General features: G+C 39.1%; 3 protein-coding genes across 4 annotated transcripts; 1 reads left to right on the top strand and 2 right to left on the bottom strand.

The window, feature by feature from the left end:
• Positions 1-79: 79 nt before the first annotated feature.
• On the bottom strand, positions 80-2822 carry LOC307147559 (chymotrypsin-like elastase family member 2A). Its single transcript, XM_079852384.1, has 6 exons — positions 2651-2822; positions 2284-2393; positions 2107-2201; positions 1693-1973; positions 1259-1422; positions 80-1171 (listed from the first exon to the last, which is right to left on the bottom strand). Exons 1-6 carry the CDS (start codon positions 2769-2771, stop codon positions 992-994), a joined length of 951 nt encoding a protein of 316 aa, XP_079708510.1. The 5' UTR covers positions 2772-2822; the 3' UTR covers positions 80-991.
• Positions 2823-6518: 3696 nt separating this feature from the next.
• LOC307147549 (uncharacterized protein) lies at positions 6519-10819 on the bottom strand. Its single transcript, XM_079852371.1, has 2 exons — positions 10729-10819; positions 6519-8866 (listed from the first exon to the last, which is right to left on the bottom strand). Exon 2 carries the CDS (start codon positions 8851-8853, stop codon positions 7450-7452), a length of 1404 nt encoding a protein of 467 aa, XP_079708497.1. The 5' UTR covers positions 8854-8866; positions 10729-10819; the 3' UTR covers positions 6519-7449.
• A 2023-nt stretch (positions 10820-12842) lies between these two features.
• Positions 12843-19006, top strand: syt15 (synaptotagmin XV; the record flags this gene model as incomplete). 2 transcript variants are annotated; one of them, XM_079852374.1, is made up of 8 exons in its annotated part: positions 12843-13027; positions 14282-14471; positions 14883-15025; positions 15123-15418; positions 16540-16710; positions 17291-17402; positions 17486-17665; positions 18787-19006. In XM_079852374.1, exons 1-8 carry the CDS (start codon positions 13021-13023, stop codon positions 18933-18935), a joined length of 1248 nt encoding a protein of 415 aa, XP_079708500.1. In that variant the 5' UTR covers positions 12843-13020. The 2 variants fall into 2 exon arrangements, with proteins under 2 accessions (XP_079708500.1, XP_079708501.1); XM_079852375.1 differs by having other exon boundaries at positions 13005-13027; positions 14351-14471; positions 18787-18935.

Genomic DNA, 19006 nt, shown 5'->3' on the forward strand with positions numbered 1-19006 from the left:
AGTACATGTTCTTTTTAATGTACTAAAATGTTTTAACTGTACTGACTGCATAGAAATGAATTGATAGGGGTCTTGTTTTCCAAATGGTTTATTTGTAAGCAGGTCAACCTTTATTTCTACAGTCAATGTGTAGAGTACAGAGGAGTGATAATTATAATATTACAGAATGAATGTCCTTCATTATGACCTTATATGCTACAGTATTCATTCACACATGTCTACAAGTTAAAGCATTTTAAAAATTCCTTTCAGTATTATTTCTCAAAATCATCCTATTATCCTAGTAGTATTGTAGTAGTAACTCACTCTCCCTGTAGTTTGAATAATTGAGTGATAGATGCATGATGCAATAACCTTCTCAGAAATGTATGAAAATTGTATGCATGAATTCCTTGTAGCATCTTAAAGTGTAAAATATAAATATCCGTCCTGTGTGGAAATTACCTAGTCTGTTCGGTGAAAAGAACTGGAGTATAAAAGGCAGACTGTCTCCATCAACAGGTGAAATGTTCTTATCACTATTTGACGTTGACCGTCAAAGCACCTTAGGGACTGAATACCGGACTACCCAAGAGAGGGCAAATGTACATGCCATTCCTTACAGGAAAAAACAAGGCCAACTGAACTGATGAGTGTAATGTAGAATAACCAGGACTTGTCTTACAGAAAATGTTGCTTGGCTTGCTGAACACAATGTGGAGATCAATGTGATTTAGCTGAAAGCAGTTAAAACTTTGCAGTTCATGTACTATAACAAAGCCCAGGAGAATCTCACATGCATAGCGGTGAAACGACCCACAAACCAGTGCAAACTACCCTAACTTGGTGGCTGGTGGTTGCAATGATGTACACCAGCTCTCAGTGCACGGACCACAAATGGATAAGCAGGTCCATGGGCCAGACCCAGACCGGGACATGGCACTAAATCAGTTGCTTTCACAACTCTTCCTGTACCTACAAATGTGGGCAAATAATTCTTGGAGGTGGGAATTCAGTGCAAGAAGAAGTCCCTGATGCGTGTAGCCTCTATCCATGGGATGTAGGCTGCGGTGCGAGTGAAGACGCTGGGCTTGTTCTCCACCGTGCATCCAATAGGACCGAAGCTCACAATGCCGTGGACCTCCCAGCGGTCACGCCCCACCTGGCACAGCAGAGGGCCACCAGAGTCACCCTTTAGGAAGAAAAGCCACAGAGAAGGTATGAATAGAGTTGAATATGGGGCACCATGATACATTTCCCCATTAAATAGTTTTCTCACCTGGCATGCAGCTGGGGTCCCCTCTGTATCACGGAACCCAGCGCAAATCATGGAGTCTCGCACGCGGTCACCCCAGAACTTCTTCTGCCGGCAGGTCTTGTAGTCAATGACTGGGAGCCGAGCTTGATTCAGTGCCTCAGCAAGTGACACGTTTTCCTTCCCGCCTAAGAAGAGATGCCAAACCCATATTCTGGATAAGTGGATCACCTACCTTTGTAAACTCAATGATATCAACAAAACATTAAAGTGCTCTTTGTTTTCACCTCAGGGGCATACAATTAACCAGTTTCTATGGTAGAAACTGCTGTGAGTGAGGGTGTTACTCTACACTCATTATACTTTTATCAATGAGCCAATGATGCCAGAGATAAACCAGCGATCATATTTCAAGACTGATCTTTCTTAGCAGAAAAGGCTTATGATACATATTTTACCTCGTGTGTCCCCCCAGCCGGTCACCCAGCAGTAGTGCCCTGGTTTAAGGTTGATCTGCTTGCGCGGCAGGCAGGCATAGCGGATGAAGTTAGTGGTCGGGATGTCCGTGGCAGCTTTAACCAATGCGATGTCATAGTCTAGCTCACTGTGGGCTGGATAACGGAAGTGCTCATGCCTGTAGATCCTCTTCACTGGGAAAGTACGCTCAGCGGACTCTGATCTTTTCAGTTGATGCTTACCTAAAACGATACGCCAGCTACTAGCATCCTCTGCTTTTCCCCTGGTCAACAAGAGGGATACAAAAAGTGGTTGGTTGATTATGACATCTAAGGGGAAAAGAACCAGAGAAGTTGCCCAGCAAAGCAGTGCTCTTAGTTGTACCCTACTGGTGATAAACTTATGCTTTGCCTTACTTCTGGAAGCAGTGAGCAGCAGTAAGAACCCAGTTCTTATGGATCAGAGTCCCTCCACACACATGAACATAATGTTTACTGCCTCTGGGACGAACCTATTAAAATAGACACAAGCATCAGCGACTTCCTCTTTTGTTACACCTTGAGTAATGCTGTGTCATTTCAAGTATAATTTACCTGCAGTGAGACCTGCCACGGCCAGGAATGGGGTCTCGCTTCATTGCCCGACACGATACGCTCCACTGTGTTTGGTTTGAAATGAGGCAGGCCACAGTCCTTCGGCCAGTCTAAGGACAGAACAACACTTAAGTCAATGTCAGTTAAAGTACCATGTAGACAAGAAAACACAAGGTACACAGGATTTATGTGGAAGCAAATGAAAGGTGTTGTACCAGGAGAGGAAAGAAGGAAAGGAAATCCATATTTGGATCTTTGAGAAAGACATAGAAATAAGTGTAAATTCAGTTTTTTTTTCTTCTCAAGATAGCACCACTTGAAATGCACTTGAAAGATGTCAGTGGTTAGCGTTCATTTCATTTCTCACCAAGGTGGAGGACTTTGTGCTGTTGAAGGCGACTAGGGTTGAATGCATGGGTGGAGGCTCTGTCCAGCGCCAGACCCAGCAGCATTAGCAACAGTGGAAAAAATGGGCTCCTTACTGCCATGATTTACAGTAAACTGTGTGTTGCGCTCTGGTGATTACCCATTTATACCATGCCTAGTGCAGAGGCCATTCTTTGTGCACTCCCCACCCCTGTCATTGGGACAAAGCACTTTCACAATACTCCTCCCAATCCTGGATTGTTCTGGTGGGGTAGCTGGGGGTTTTCAGAACACGCTGGCCCCAGGGGATCATGGGAGTCCCATCAGCACTTTCAGCTACAGCCCGTCCCTTGCCACTGCAAAACAACTCTCCCAGAATAGATTGCCAGTAGCCTCCTTACAGTCACGCCATGCTATTAGCTGTTTGGATGAGCAGAAGTGCTGGCCTTCACATGACCTTCTGCTGCCTTCCAAAACCTTGCAGGATTCAAGTTTTACCTTGGTAAAACCCTGACAAATAATTAACAAGATCATGACTGATCCATGTGTCATTTATATATTCATTTCATTAAATATTAGCAGAACCTGTTCTTAGCAGGCACTCGTTTATCCAAAGTGAGCCCACTCATTACAGAAACAATCCCCTTGGAGCAAGCCTTGCTCAAGGGCACAATGGTGATTGTTTATAGCCTGAACTTTGCGGATAGACATCACTTTTCAGCTGGACCTTAAACCACCACTTCATTTACATAATATACTTTACAATTAGTCTTATCCTTAGCCTATAGCTTTAGCTAAACTTACATGAGTTCAAGGTAGTAAAGGACGGAAGATTTATACAGTATAGTTTGCATGATTTGATAGCAATGTGAACATGTTTCTCATGTTACCAGCAGAGGGCATAAGAAGCAAAATGGAGATATACAATAAGGCCTGTGAAACCTACTGAATTTCAAAGTTGTTTGTTCTGGTGGAGCAGATTTTAAGACAGGAGATGCTGAGATGTTAATTACTATATGCATGAAACTATATTCAGACTGAATGGAGAATTATTATTCTTGTGTCCCTGCTCACCTGTTGTATTTATTCCAAAAAGGGATCACCTGCTCAGGGACAGGACAGTCAATACCAGGGAATGTGCCTGCTCATCCAATTGGTCAAAGTTACAATGAAAGAGCCATGGAAATGTCCAGGGCAATCTACTAGAACACAGTTCACCAAGTTTAGCAGGACCTTCTGACATGTTCTCATGTCCCTCTCTTTTCCATGATCTTCACAAACAAGATTGCCAGCAAGCCAACGAGGAATGTCGAAATAAATTAATCAAAATAAAAGACACTGAATATTGTTTGCCAAATGTTTTATTGTTGCTCATACTTTTCAAGACATTCACTATTCTCAATATTAAAACACATTAGTGTAGTTGTTGCTGTAGAAAGCCTATAGAAAGCTTGTTTTCATCATACTGTAAGGTGTTGATTCAGTAATATCTATATTATGTTAAATCACAATGCTCTGGTCCAAAAAAAGAGAAAAAGAAAACATTGCTTTGGCAAAGAAAAACAAAAGCAGTTTGTGCAGCACATACTGTTAATTTGGTCAGAGATTCTAGATACACATTTACTTACATACAATAAGGTCCATCCATGCTATTTAAATGAACATAATCTAAACATTACAGAGATTGCTCTAATTACAATCCCTAACTTTCACAAAATCATGACTGATTTTGTATATGCTATAGTGATATAGCACATGTGATCATGATGTACATAAAAAACAGTAAAACTCTTACTTAATGTGAAATGAAGCAATTAAACTTGAATATTTTAACATTATAATTAACAAACCGTTTTGTGATATTACATGACAAAAAACTATGATTTATGAACTGTAAAATTATGTGAAAATGTAAATTTATCTTTGTCCTTGCACAGGTTCTGAATAGGACACAACCACAAAAAAAACAACAATGATTTATTAAATTGTGACATGAAAATAGCGGAAAGATTTTGGCACCAAATTCCAAGTGTACATGTTTTAATTTTATAATTTATTGAGATTGTCCCTGGGCATAGAACTGGGGCTTAGTTTCAGCTCATAGTGTACTATAGAAGTGTGGGAACATTAACCTCTATATTTACTAATCATGAGTAGGTTTTACATTTACATTTATGCATTTGGCAGACGCTTTTATCCAAAGCGACTTACATTGCATTTCAAGGTACACATTTTACAATCTTATCAGTTCTCGATTTCCCTGGGAATCAAACCCATACCCTTGGCGTTGCAAACACCAACGCTCTACTGTTTGAGCTACAGGAAGGTTTGATAAGAACCTAGCTTTACACACCCACAAACCTCATGAGCATTAAAGCTAGGGTAGGGAATGTTTTTCACTTTTTGTTATACTGGTTGAAACTCTCATTTATCTCTCATTTACATTTATATTCTGTGGAAGTCTCGAGACCAAAAAATGTACGGTCCGAATGAAATGATAGGATGTCCTACCTGTTAACGTATGTGGTAGCACTTCATTTTACAGTCCAGTTCCACATGTACATTATAATAATTACCTGACCTTAGCCCTAAACCTAACCTTAACCCATGTAGTTGCCTTGTATTGCCCACTACTTTCTTAGGTAAGTACACTGTAAGTACACGTAAGTGCACATACTGTACAATAAATTGCAACCACATATGTATTTCCATATCTCCACGCACCCTGCTCGTGCAGACAACACATCATCAGCCAATTTCACGAGGCTATGCAGACTTTTAGACACGCAGTCACCGAGGGCCACAAACAAACAGTAGCCACTTTTTAACAGTTCCTCCTGAACCAAAACAAATAAACTTATGCTGTGTTCACAGCATAACTACTGTAACTAAGAGATGGCCACCCGTGACATTCTACTCAGAGCGGTTCACGTCCTCAGACTCTGATTTATACGTTCCTATGGTAACTATCAATGACATAATAAATCTGCTGTAGTCAGGTGGTACAAGTAATGGTGATACAGGTGGTACAAGGTAATTTATGCCGTCTCTTGTGACGCTTTGAAAACTCTGCTCTGGCTGTGTGTTTTGGAGGAGTTTTGGCTTTGGAGACGCTCTGAAGAAAGGGTGGGATCTTATGCTTTCAGAGCTAGCTTGCTATTGCTAGCCTCTCCTATCGTCTACCCTACCTTTCATATTTTTAGCACTGTGCATTGATTCTGGCCTAGAGCCCACTCTAACCCACCAGGTCAAAACATTAACAATCACCATTTACATCAAGACAAAAGACAACAACAAAAATGAGAGCGAGAGCTGTAGCTTGTATTTGACTACAAACGGTTTAACAACATGAATCTGTGAGATCAGAAAACAAAGAGATCTTAATAATAGACTATAGAACTAGCCTTCGGATCTTGCTTCAGGAAGCGTTTCGGGGTGTATGAGAGCTCCATTAACTTTAACATAGCCCTAGCTGATGCTCAATGACCTGCTATGTGCTTTTCAAAATCCAACAAGCACAACAAAAACATTTAGCCTATAATTAGCAGTTTCAAAATTGCTAATACTCAGTGCTCACCAAAATCATAATTTTGGAATTTTTGGCCAAAAAAGGGAATCCAAAAGATGCCAAGGCCATGTGTGAAGATAGATGGAAACACACCGTTATCTGTAAACTTTAAAGGGGTCATAGACTGAGAATTCAAATGTTCCTTGATCCTTTGACAGTTAAGAGTTCGTTATACTATAAAAATACCCTGTACGTTTCAAAACTCAAAACTTTCTTGTTATTCCAAAAACTGCTTTTATTGAAACCAATGCCAGCAAACGACAGGATCTAAAAAGGGCAGCTTTGGCCCCGCCCACTGGACCGTTAGTGAACAGTGACATGAGAACGAGAAAAGATCGATACAGGATCAATAATACCATTACCTTCCAAACGATCCTAATGCTAGGATAGTGGGTTATTTTTCCCAACAATGTGAATGTCTCAGCAGTGCGTTGTTTGTTTGTATTCGGTGTATTTCACTGTGGATTATTTGGTAAATTTCGGCGCAGGCTTTGCAAACAGACTTTGGATTTTACACCTCTGGTGAAAGCATTCGTGAGAGTGCCGAAATTGCGTTGCAATGATAAGATCTTTTCATACGTGATCAACAGACTGTTTGTCATCTGCTTAATGCTCATCACTGCAACCTTTCATGTGATGGGAATAGATCATTATGATCAATACTTTTCATGATCTCGATAGCTATAATGGTAAACATTTAGTAAAAGTTTTAGAGAGAGTTCCACATGTAATACTAACTATTTCATATGCAAACATGTCAGCCAATCACAGCAGTGGGTGTTTACACTGAAGTCTCACAGCAGACACGCCCCTTAAAACAGAGCGTTCAAATCAGAGGCTAAAATCAGGCTTGGAAAAATGCCTTTTATTTATAAATTATGACAATTTTTGATGTTAAAATCATACTAACATTATAAGGGCACCCCAGGAAATATTATAAAATAATAAAATAATCCAGTCTATGACCCCTTTAAATGGTAGCTCTGTGCAACATGAGCTTTCAGTGTTTCTCTGAACATTACCACTTTACTGATCCAATAGTGGGGCTTTGATAGCTAAGCAGACAAGGCTTTGGAATATTTTGATATATTATTTGAAGGACAATAAGCTCTAGATTAGCCATTTTCCATCCATTTCCACCTTGCAGCAAAAGTTGTACCATTTCTATACCTTACGCCTAACCGAGGCACCCACATACCGATAAGGCAAGCTCTGGCCCTGCACTAGTTGCTTTAGTCTCCCACAGTACTGGGGTTAGCGCAACATGCAGAACTGCGCAGTGTTTTTATAATGCCTTCACTCTTCTTTCGTCGCGTGGACTGCAGTGCCAGGCTGCTGGTATTTTCCGTGGAGTCTTCCGTTTGAGCAGCCACAGCTGCAGCGGCTGCAGTCTCTTTGATTTGAATTTCCAGATGCCTTTGGATTGCCAAGCCAAGCTCTTCGGGGTCCACAGCTGCACCATACACCTCCCAGGTCATACCCTCAGCATCCCATTCTACCTCCTTTACAGGGGTCCTATGACACATGTGCTCTATTGTCAAAGGTGCATCCGAGGTAGAATCCGCTCTCAGACTAATTTCAGGAAACACGTGAGAAAGAGGGGAAACAAGGGAATCAGACATGGTCTGCACACCAATATCTCTGATTTCATGGTCAGATGTCATGGTCGTGGCATCTTTGACTGTCCTGTTAAGATTAGTCTGACCTGTCCGGTCTATTCTAAGGCAGGAGGAGTTCTGCCCTCTTAACTCGGATCCACAGCAATGGCCTGTACTCCGGCTGTCAAGTCTGGTCTCGCTGACAGATGACACAAGTGGTGGAAAACCAAGCAAGCCTGAATGAAGAAGTGATCTTTGTCCTGCACAGGGGTTTCCTGCACAAGGTGGCCGAGATATCAAATGTCCAGGGCATGGAACGACACTGCAAGCATTTCTCAAACAGGTAGTGTTCATCATGTGACCAGAACAGGTAGATCTATGGCATGCAGTTAAATGATGGCCTTCACAGTTGCTCTGAGCATGGTCTTCTGTATTCACTCCCTGTGGTGTGAAGCTGTTGCTCAGACCTGAAGAACTCATTCTGCAAGCCACTCTGCAACAGCTGCATCCTGTCAGGTTCTCTGCAGGTCCATAACATCGACAACATCCCTCCCTGCAAACCAGTCCCTTCATCCTTAAATCTCTATTTGTGGATGGCGAGTGTGGAACACAATTCACACCACTATGGACCTGATTTTGCCCCAGGAATAGATCCTGCGTTGGAGTCCTTCTGGGGGAGTCCTCCATGAAGCTCCAGGATTTTGCAGTTCCCCCATGCCAGATTACAGTCTCAGGGGTGCTGGTGCCACTGCGCAAGCTCCCCTGTTCATGGTCACAAATGTTCACAGGAACTCCAGCCGCTGGTCCACCCAGACTGATAGGCCTTTGACTGCATGCTGAACTGCTGACACTCTTGCGCAAATTCTGACGATACCATGCCAGCTCCATTCGTTGAGGAGGTCCACTCACCATTTCTACGGAGCTTTTGGATAAAGAAATGGTTGGCAGCTCATAGTCCTCCACTGCTTCGGCATCAACAGATCCAAGGCTGATGCTTGGGAGGTAGATCTCAGATGTAGGTCGTTGTCCTTCCTCCATAGTGAAATATCTACTGGTAAAGAAAGACAGACAATGATACAACTAAGTATAAAAAGTATAATTAATATTAATGATTTAAAACTTATTTATTTACACTATTTTAAACGATTAAACATTTCTTCCGTTAGAAGAGGCACACCAATTCTTCCTCTCTTTAGTTGTCTACTAGACAATCCATTGAATTTCTGATTAATCTGCATGACCCTTAAACATTTACTTTTTTACGGTATAAAGCTGAGATTTCTTTTGTCCTTACTAAATTAAAGTGAATAGGACAAAGTGGTCTAGGTATCTCTCCCTAGATAATTGGCCAGATTACAGATGGATAAACCCAATTTAAGTCTTAAGATCATTAGCTACAACATGGATTTCTCAGCTTCTCTCAGAAGGACATTAATCCAAATGGGGCTCTAGCACAGGTGGCCAATTCCACACCACATGGTCCAAAAAGGACAGGGGGTTAAATGTTGCAAACTGTCCTATACTTCATGGTATATTGGACCTCAAATCATTACTGTGAGAGTATTTCTCATTTCTATGAACTCTCGAGAGCACAGAGTGAATGTGTGTCAGGTCTGTTCATGTTTACATCACACTTTAGCCACTTTAGCCACTAGCCCAGACTTTTGGGTCTGTCACTCCCTACTGTCAACACAAACATACTGCTGAATCCAAAATACAACACACTCATACTCTAATCTGTGAAGGCTATTCAAGGCACACGTTAATTCAGAATTATTTGTTACTTGCTATTGAGGTGCCACTGTTTTAAAGCAGTAGACTAAATGCAGGGAATGTTCTTTGAAGCAACCGGAGGTTAAGTGCCTCAAAGGCATTTCAAAACTTTCAGGAGTAAACTCAGAAATAAACTTGCAACCTTTGTGTTATCTTTGTGGATACTTAATGATTAGGCCATCTGTGACTAATAGTTGAATCATACCATATAAATGTAACTTCCAAGGATGCCCACACAGAATCTGCATATGCAGAACTTGGAAGAAAGCTCAGCAGATTTCTGCAGAATTGGAACACGCAACATTCACAAAGCTTACAAATCTCTGATCCATTGTGTTTGTGTCTATAATTCAGATAACATGTTCTCACGAAAAGTTGTTTGATTCTATGGGAGCAGAAGATCTAAAGCCCATGTGTGCTAAAGCCAGTGTTCAGCATCCAGCTCATAAACTAAATCAAATCCACAAATATTAATAGATAACTCATAAAATAATAAAGTATAGGCCTACACTTTTGTTTTGTATCTAAAGGGTGGCACTATTTCGCAACAAGTGTTAATACTGTTATTACAGTTATTTCACACTATTTAATACTGATCATTAGCAGAGTGTTTAAATAATAATAACAACAATAAAACAGACCAGGAAAATAACCTGTACAAATGACTGTGACTCTAGCATAATGACGGATGTTATCTCTCCTCAGTTATCATGGGAGAACAAAATACTTATCTTCCAACTGCATCTAAAAATAACAGACAAGGTGTTCACTGTTAACCCTCCTCTTCCACCTCAACTCACAAGCTAACCTCCACCCATCCGTACTAGCTTCAGACTGGGACACACTCTTACACACATGCAAATATAAACACTGAATGAACCTCTCATCCCATACAAGAAAATCAAACAAGAAAGATCTCACCTTTTGGTTTTTCTAGCAAGTATACATGGTCCAATCAAGGCCCTGTGCCATCCTTTGTCTTTTCTTCCTTGTCACCTTCACTCCCCCCCCTTTCTAAAAATCATTCCTTTCACACTGAGCAGCACTTACTTCATAAAGACACAGCTACGGTTTCCCTCATGGCCACAGGTAAATCAACAACCTCCCTCCCTCCACACACACACACGCACATGTACATACCTCCCACTTCCTCCTCTCGTCTCCTTCCCCTCAGTCCAGACAGCTTCCGCCTCCTTCACTTCTTTTCTCTCCTCCACTTGTGCTCTCTCGCTCCACTCTAAGTGAACAGGACAGAGTGGGTGTGTTGCTGGATTATCAGTTGTTGTCAGCTGATTACACACCACACACTCCCTCTCTGAGAGGAAATCCATGGTGGAGGGGGGAGGAGGTGCAAAGACACACAGACAGAAATGGTGGGTAGCCAAGAAGCACTGTATGCCCAATGGAGGGGGGCGGAATTGTGTGAAAGTGTGTGTATGAAGTGAGGGATGGGGTTACATGTAGATTCTATTGAGTTGTTAGAAAAGGAAATCAGATATCCTTGCGAATCAATATAATAAATACTCTTTCTCACACATAACATGTTCATTCTCTCACACACGTAGCTCCTGCCTCTTACTCATCCAGTCTCTCTCTTCCTGTTGCTATAGAAACAGCCATGGTCAATAGGAGCCCGATGAATTTTCATCATGCCTTTTTTTAAGTTGTCATGGGAACAATGAAAACAGTCTCTTGTGGTGCTGGGAAACCATTATGATATATGTCTGTGACTCATCTATCTGATTCACCTGTTCATATACTTGTCATTGCAATCTCACAGATTACCTGTTCCATAATAATTCTAGTTCAAAGATAAAGCAAAAAGAAAATCGTGACATGCTGTTTTGTGTATAAACATGCTGAGTTTAATCACCCTATAACAAACCTGAATGTTGTTTTCCCTCTTTACAGTGACATTTGGAACCTGTTGCAGTAAGGACATTTTGTTGGCATAATAACACAGATTCTGTCTATTTGTTGTTATTTTAAATCAGTTTTAAAGGTGTATTTGCTCAAATCCATTTGTTGGGACTACATAACAAATCTTTGTTGACATAAAGTCAAACTGGTTTGGGTTCCCAGCATGCTTTGCATGGGACTAGATTACATGTATCTATGGCTGCGTCCAAAATCGTAAACTCACTTGAGTAGGTACTTATTTTGAATTTTATTTTTACTTTATTTATTTATAAAGCACATTTAAAACAACCTTGGTTGACCAAAGTGCTGTACAAGAAATATCTAGTTCCATCCCCAAAATTAAAATAAACATTCACAATACATTAAAGGCACAAGAGTACAAATAGGTTTTTTAAAGACTTCTAAACTCAGACACTGTGGACGCTGTTTCCATAACCTGGGGCCAGCTACAGCAAAGCTTTGCGAGCATTAAGAATAGTATGTATTTTATAGTATGAATGTGATATTGACGTACTACATTTGCCATATTGTCATTATCATGTGACGTACCAGCGCCAGTTGCGTCGCTTCACTCCCATTCACAAATCCTCTCCCGTGGCCTCATGGAACAGTAAAGTGTCCATTGTAAGCACACTTAAAATTCTTGCCAGAAGTAGTAGGTTAACTGGGTACTTTTTGCTTCGGACATACTTTTTTTTGTCACATATTATTTTCACATTCTAGTATGCGATTTCGGACGCAAATATATTGGAGTAGTGCTGACATGCACTGTTGCTAGCTAGTTATATATTCATACATTATATATTCACTTGAACACTTATTGGAATTTACTAAATTCAATTAGATTTCTTCTATGTAGGAAATCTGAGATGAGTTTACAGTAAGTTTTTATTGCAATCTAATGCCGTGTTAACTACATTTAGATGTATTGTGGGAACAGCAGACGTGTTGCCTGATCACAGCCTTGATAAACTTCCCCTGTTGTCCATGAGTTATTCATTAACACTTAGTGAATGCAAACTAGGCTCTTGTGGACACCATAACATTCAATCTGTAGTTATTAAACCACAGTCTATGAGCCCTGTGGTGGTTCCATAAAGTAAGAGTAGTAACATCCACATGTTAAAAAAAATCCGAACTAGCTTTAAACAATTGCCACAATAGCTCTTTAGGTTGGAAGTCCATGTAGCGTGCTATGTGTATGCTCACTGCACTGCATCAAGGTTTTGTGTTTGTTTGGAAATAAATACTGCAACTGGCAGAGCACATATCGGTCACCTGCTTAAACCAGTGTGCGGTGTTGATTAACTAACCTGGGAAGCCTCAGGGAGGCTGTAGTACTCTCCTGTAGGGTGACCAGGCTGTCAGAAGCCACAGCTTCTCTCAATGGGACATCAGGAATAGTGCCAATGAGACGGCCTCTGGGCAAAATGGGAAACCGCTGATTGGTGATTGTATTGGAGAGAGCAAGACACTTTATTCAGTTAGGAGTTAGACAGACTGTGGCCATCCATGGCTGGTGAGTAGAGGATTATTGGAAACAGTTGTACAAACCATATACTTGAGACCTTTTTTACACAGATATAATACTATGTGATAGTGGATCTTTAAGACAAACATACATTGTTTGTTTTAGCAGGCTGCAAATATTTGATCAGTGCTCTGTCATCTAATGTGACCTAAAATAAGTTGCGCCAGACGCGTTATTATGTACTATGTATGTTAGTTGCACCGAAGCTTTTTTTTCCCAGATGTGATGGTCTAGTGCTGTCATAGCGACATGTATTTCTGTTTGATAATGTGATATGCCATTAGACGCTGCTGAACATATGGTTGACCCCCTGTACACTAATAATCTTCATGTGCAATTGAACAATTATTGACCAGTGAGGCATTAGAATGTGCAATTGTAAATATGTACACTTAAATTAATATATATAGTTCACTCTTTTAGCTTACAGATATCAGTTAGTATCATAAATGCCAAATTCTTATTTAAATGTATAGTTAACTCAAAAATTAAGATTCTGTCATCATTTGAACACAAAAAAAAAAAGATGTTTTGAAGAATAGATTTGTCTTACAATGTCCAAAACAACAGACTCCACTGACTTTCATTTTATGGAGACAAAATATCTTCTTATATGTTCCACAGAAGAAACATGACATGAGGTTGAGTAAATGATGACATAATTTTAATTTTGGGTCACTATGATGACTTACTATGAACATTTAAAAACTTAGTATGAACATTTAAAAAAAGATTAGCACTGACTAAATTTAAAAGTAAGTAAACAAGCTTAACATTATGGTATTATTTTATTTACAATTTTTTAATTTAAATATATTTTACATTTTAATATATAATTCATTATTCCATGTAAGTTTTAATTTTAATTTCTGAATGATGAGCTGTATTAAATCAACTACTATACCTGTTACAAAGTTCTGGTTCACCTGCACTGGATTCCTTAAGGTGGCTGCAGTAACTCCCTTAAAGTAAAGGAGAAAACAGGTTGTTTTTCTAGAAATACCGTGCTTCTTGAGCAGCAGAAACACAATGTGCTCCACCTCTTGCATGCAGGTCTCCACTAACGTGTGTTGACACAAGACACTTGACACGTCAATTTAAAAGGCATGAGAGAAAGAGACTGTCCAATGGTGTCACACAGCAGGTTTAGTTAATGCAAAGCCATGTTCTCTGTTGTATGAAACACTGAGTGAGAGGTGAGGATGACCGTCAGCTGAGTTTATTCCGTGTCTGTGACATTAGATCCACTTGTAGCACTGGCTTGTGGACTGTCAGGAACATTTCTGTTCCTGTTGCTGTTCGGCCTATCAGTCTATCTACTGTGGAGGAAGAGGCGAACTCAAACACTCTACAGGGGACTGACACCAACCACCCCCACAATCCCACGATGCACCGCTCCAGTGCTTCAGACATCAGAGAGCAGCAGCTATGGGTAAATAACAGTTGTTGCTTGTCTAGAAATGACAATAATATAAGATTTATACTGTATCATTCATTGCATATATATATATATATATATATATATATATATATATATATATGAAGAGTTCAGATACAAAAGCCTCTAAGTGCCATCTGAAATTTTCTTCTAGAATGATCATTTTTATCAAGCTTGTATATTTAAGTTCAGTAATTTCACTTAAATGGCAATGAAAATTACCTATTAATTGTCATTTAAGTGAAATTACTGAACTTAAATATACAAGCTTGATAAAAATGATCATTCTAGAAGAAATTTTCAGATGGCACTTAAGAGGCTTTTGCATCTGAACTCTTCATATATATATATATGGACATGTAATGTGGATTGAAGTGCATTCTTATAACCTTTGAACTTTCACAGCTCAGTTGATGTTCCTTTCGTCGTGCCTCCTCAATTCAAGAGAACATCCCAATTAAACGAGGGGAAAGAGGGAAGAGAGTATACTGAAGAATGGGAAGTCCATCCGGACCTGCACAGCCAGCGAGGCTCTCTGACAGTAGGGAGTATGTCAGGACTGGAATAAAGGCATTTGATGTCAGAAATTATGATAAAAATGAAGAATCTTATGACTGTCTTTCGTTCTGCTCTGTGGTTTTTGAGGTTGTTTTCCCCTGGGCTCCATAAGGCCAGACCTGTACCAGCTCCCAGAGGAACCCAGTGAATGGGCCCTTCCCAACGGCTCAGCGGTTCGTCTGTGGTTCGCTCTGCGGTACCAGCAGGAGAGAGAGCAGCTGGTGGTGTCTCTGCTCCGAGCCGCTAACCTGCCTGTTCGGTGCCAGAGTAACGCCACACTGGTCAAACTGCAGCTGTTGCCGTCTGACGACCGACGACACCGGCAGGCCAAAGCACGGCGGAAAGGATGTCATCCGCAGTTCAACGACACCTTTGTGTTTCAGGTAGAGTCTCTTCAGTTGAACATCAGCAATCTAAGATGGTCTCTCTGGATGTGGGTACAACAGCAAAATTGTCCTCATTCTATGAAGATTCAAGTGATTTGGATGAATGTTTCATGATTTGTTTGTGGATTCATTTTCAAAAACATTTCTGTTCTAAAAAATGGAGAAACTTCTTGAAAACAGAGAAGACATTTCATAGTTGATGTCTCCATCTATTGGCCGTTGCTTGCAGGTTTCACAATAGAGCGCGCATAGAGGAATGTTCTGGGTTCAATACAAGTTTAGCTGTTGATTTTACCACACACATTAATTTCAAATTAATCCCCAATTAAAAATAAAAGAAAAAATAAATTATAATAATAACATTTAAAAATTAACTAAGATAAGACTTAATGTATTACGCTCTGTAAATGTATTCATAATGTAAGGGATATCTTTTTATAAATAATTGCAGCCAAATTTAAAATGGATTATAATATTTGGAGAGATTCATGGTTACATCTGAAATTGGTTGTTTGTCATGTGTTTTATACATTATACTTTCTGAAGGTGTAACAAAGTATTATAATGTATTATAACTGTTTACAATTATTCATGGGACCATACAACAGTGTTTTTGAAAGAAGTCACATTATACTCATCAAGGCTACATTTATTTGATCGGAATTTTTGTGTGAAATATTACAATTTAAAAAAAAAAAAAAAAAATTTAATATATTTTAAAATGCAATTTATTTCTGTGATGGAAAACCTGAATTTTCAGCAGCCATCAACCCAGTCTTCAGTGTCACATGATCCTTCATAAATCATTCTAATATGCTGATTTTGTGCTCAAATAAAATGTCATATTATTATCAATGTTGAAAACAGTTCTGCTTAATATTTTTGTGGAAACTGAATTTTATTATTATTATTTTTTTCATTTTTTCAGGATTCTTTGATGGATAGAAAGTTCAAAAGAACAACATTAATTTGAAATAAAAACGCTTTTGTAACAATATAAATGTCTTTACTGTCCCTTTTGATCAAATTAATTAATCCTTGCTGGGGGTAAAAATGCCCTCAAACTTTTGGATGGTAGTGTATGGTCAAAATAACCTGATTCCTATGCCTTGTAACAGGTATCTAATGGCTGTGTTGACCAGTGCTCTCTGAATATGAGCATGTACACTGTGGACCATCAGAAGAAGCACCATCTAGTGGGTCACATTCTGATCCCCCTCAGACATTCTGAAATAAAGGAGGCAGCAGGCGAAGTGCAATGGAGGGATCTGGACAATGAAAGTGATCAAGTATGATACTTTAAGAGATCTTAGGATATTAAAGGAATAGTTCACCCAAAAATGAAACATCTATCATTTACTCACCCTCAAGTTGTTCTAAACGTGTGTGAGTTTCTTTCACAAAAGAAGATATTTTGAAGAATGTGGGTAACCAAACAGTTGGGGGTTCCCACTTACTTCCATAGTATGAAAAAATGGGAATTCAATATGGAAGAGAAACTGTTAGGGTATCCACATTCTTAAAAATATATATTTTTGTGTTCAACAGAAGAATGAAACTTACAGGAAACAATTTGTGGGTGAGTAAATAATGACAGAATTTATATTTTTGGGTGAACTACCCATTCGAACATGAACATTCTGTCATCATTTACTCACCCTCAAGTCTTTCCAAACCTGTATAACTTCCATCTGTGAAACACAGTAGAAAGAAAACCATTCAGGTTTGGAATGACATACAGTAAGGGTGAAAAAAAGAATTTTCATTTTAGGGTGAACCATGCATGGCTTTAATCTGATTTCTGAGCATTTTGTGGGAAAGTGTGCTGTACTAAACGTACTGAATGTGTGTTTTTCTCTGCTGTTGTAGCCCCTCTCAAAAAATGGTGACATCCAGGTGTCTTTGAACTACAATCAGTCCCTACACCGCCTCACTGTGGTTGTTTTACGAGCACGAGGGTTGCAGTGTTCCAGTGATGCAGGTGAGAAACAGAGCAGTAAAGAATACAACGCAGTTACAAGAAGTCTCCGCACCTTTAACTCACGTGTAAAATGAATGGTACAGGTGTGTGTGCCCAGGTTTCTCTAAAGATGCATAATCAAGTGGTGAGAAACAAGTGGACCTCTGTGGCAAAAGGAAATGATCCATCCTTTAATGAGAGGCTTACCTTCAGACTCCTCCCCATTCAGCTGGACACAGCCTTTCTGACTCTACAGCTTCAGCAGCCCAGCACAAAAGATCCTGGTAAATGTCAAGCAATCATTTCCAAGACGACAGGGCACCACTCACCTGCACTATCCTGCTATTATTAAAGGGATAGTTCACCCAAAAATGTAAAGATTGTCATCATTTACTCACCCTCATGTTGTTCCAAACCTGTATGAATTTCTGTCTTCTGCTAAACACAAAAGAAGATATTTTGAAGAATGTTGGTAACCAGACAGTTGATGGCACCCATTGACTTCCATAGTAGGGGAAAAAATACTATGGAAGTCAATGGGTGCTGTCAACTGTCTGGTTACCAACATTCTTTAAATATTCTGTTGAACAGAAGAAAGAAACTCATACAGGTTTGGGACAACATGAGTGAGTAAATGATAACAAAATTTAAATTTTGGGGTGAACTATCCCTTTAATACAGAAATAACAGAATGCAAAACAATATATTAATATTAATTTTAGAATTTATACTAATTAGCATAATATAATAATTATTATTGATAACTAAAACTAAAACCATAAGAAAGATTTTTGTGAACTGAAATATTAGATGAAAACATTAGATACATATTAGATGAAGCACTAAAAATACTAAGTGGACATAAATAAGAACTAAAACTGAACTATAACTAAAACTGAATAAGTTATAGTTGAAAAAAAAACTAATAAAAAGAAAAAAATAATAAGAAAAACTAATAAGAAGAAAAAAAACTAGTAAAAAACAAATTACTACACATTACTGTAGTAATTTACTACAACAAATTAAACCTAAATTTAAACAAAAACTGAAAATATGAAAAAAAAACCTCATTCAAATTATTATTAAAATAACATAGTATAAATAATACTAAAATAACCATATTGATACTACAAAAAATATTGGTTACAACAAAGAAAATGTACATTTAAAACAAACAAATGTTGTGGTGTAAAATGAATAACAAATTTAAAATTCTACACTATTTATAGGTCACTAATTAAACAAATTTGTTATTTGTTCATATTCATTTATTAAACTTTTCACCGAAATTGTTATACTGATAATATATGTAATAAAAATTGAAGACATACAGCTATTTTTGATGCACCATTGTCAGTCACATTTATATCTTTACTGAGTCACTCTATTTTGTCTTTAATGCCAGTGTCGTTGGGGATTGTGGTCATTGGGCCGTTCATGTATGCAAGGGGCAGAGAGCTGGAACACTGGAACGACATGGTCAGCAAACCACAGGAGCTGGTCAGGCAATGGCACCCACTGGGATCCGCTGACACAGTACAGGGCCCTCACTGAACAACATCCACTCAATGCCACTCAATGGAAGTGTTTTTTCAGAACAAGGCTGATGTCAAAAAATCAAATGG

This window comes from Squalius cephalus (assembly GCF_949319135.1).
Source record: "Squalius cephalus genome assembly, chromosome: 19".
NCBI classification, from domain to species: Eukaryota; Metazoa; Chordata; class Actinopteri; order Cypriniformes; family Leuciscidae; genus Squalius; species Squalius cephalus.

Bases quoted from the DNA above. Each gene is read 5' to 3' on its own strand.
- LOC307147549 (XM_079852371.1), bottom strand. From the start codon at position 8,853: ATGGAGGAAGGACAACGACCTACATCTGAGATCTACCTCCCAAGCATC.
- LOC307147559 (XM_079852384.1), bottom strand. From the start codon at position 2,771: ATGGCAGTAAGGAGCCCATTTTTTCCACTGTTGCTAATGCTGCTGGGT. The intron at 2,202-2,283 runs GTAAATTATACT...CTATTTTAATAG, and splicing joins CGTGGCAGGTCTCACTGCAG to GTTCGTCCCAGAGGCAGTAA. The intron at 1,423-1,692 runs GTAAAATATGTA...ATCTCTTCTTAG, and splicing joins CGGCTGGGGGGACACACGAG to GCGGGAAGGAAAACGTGTCA.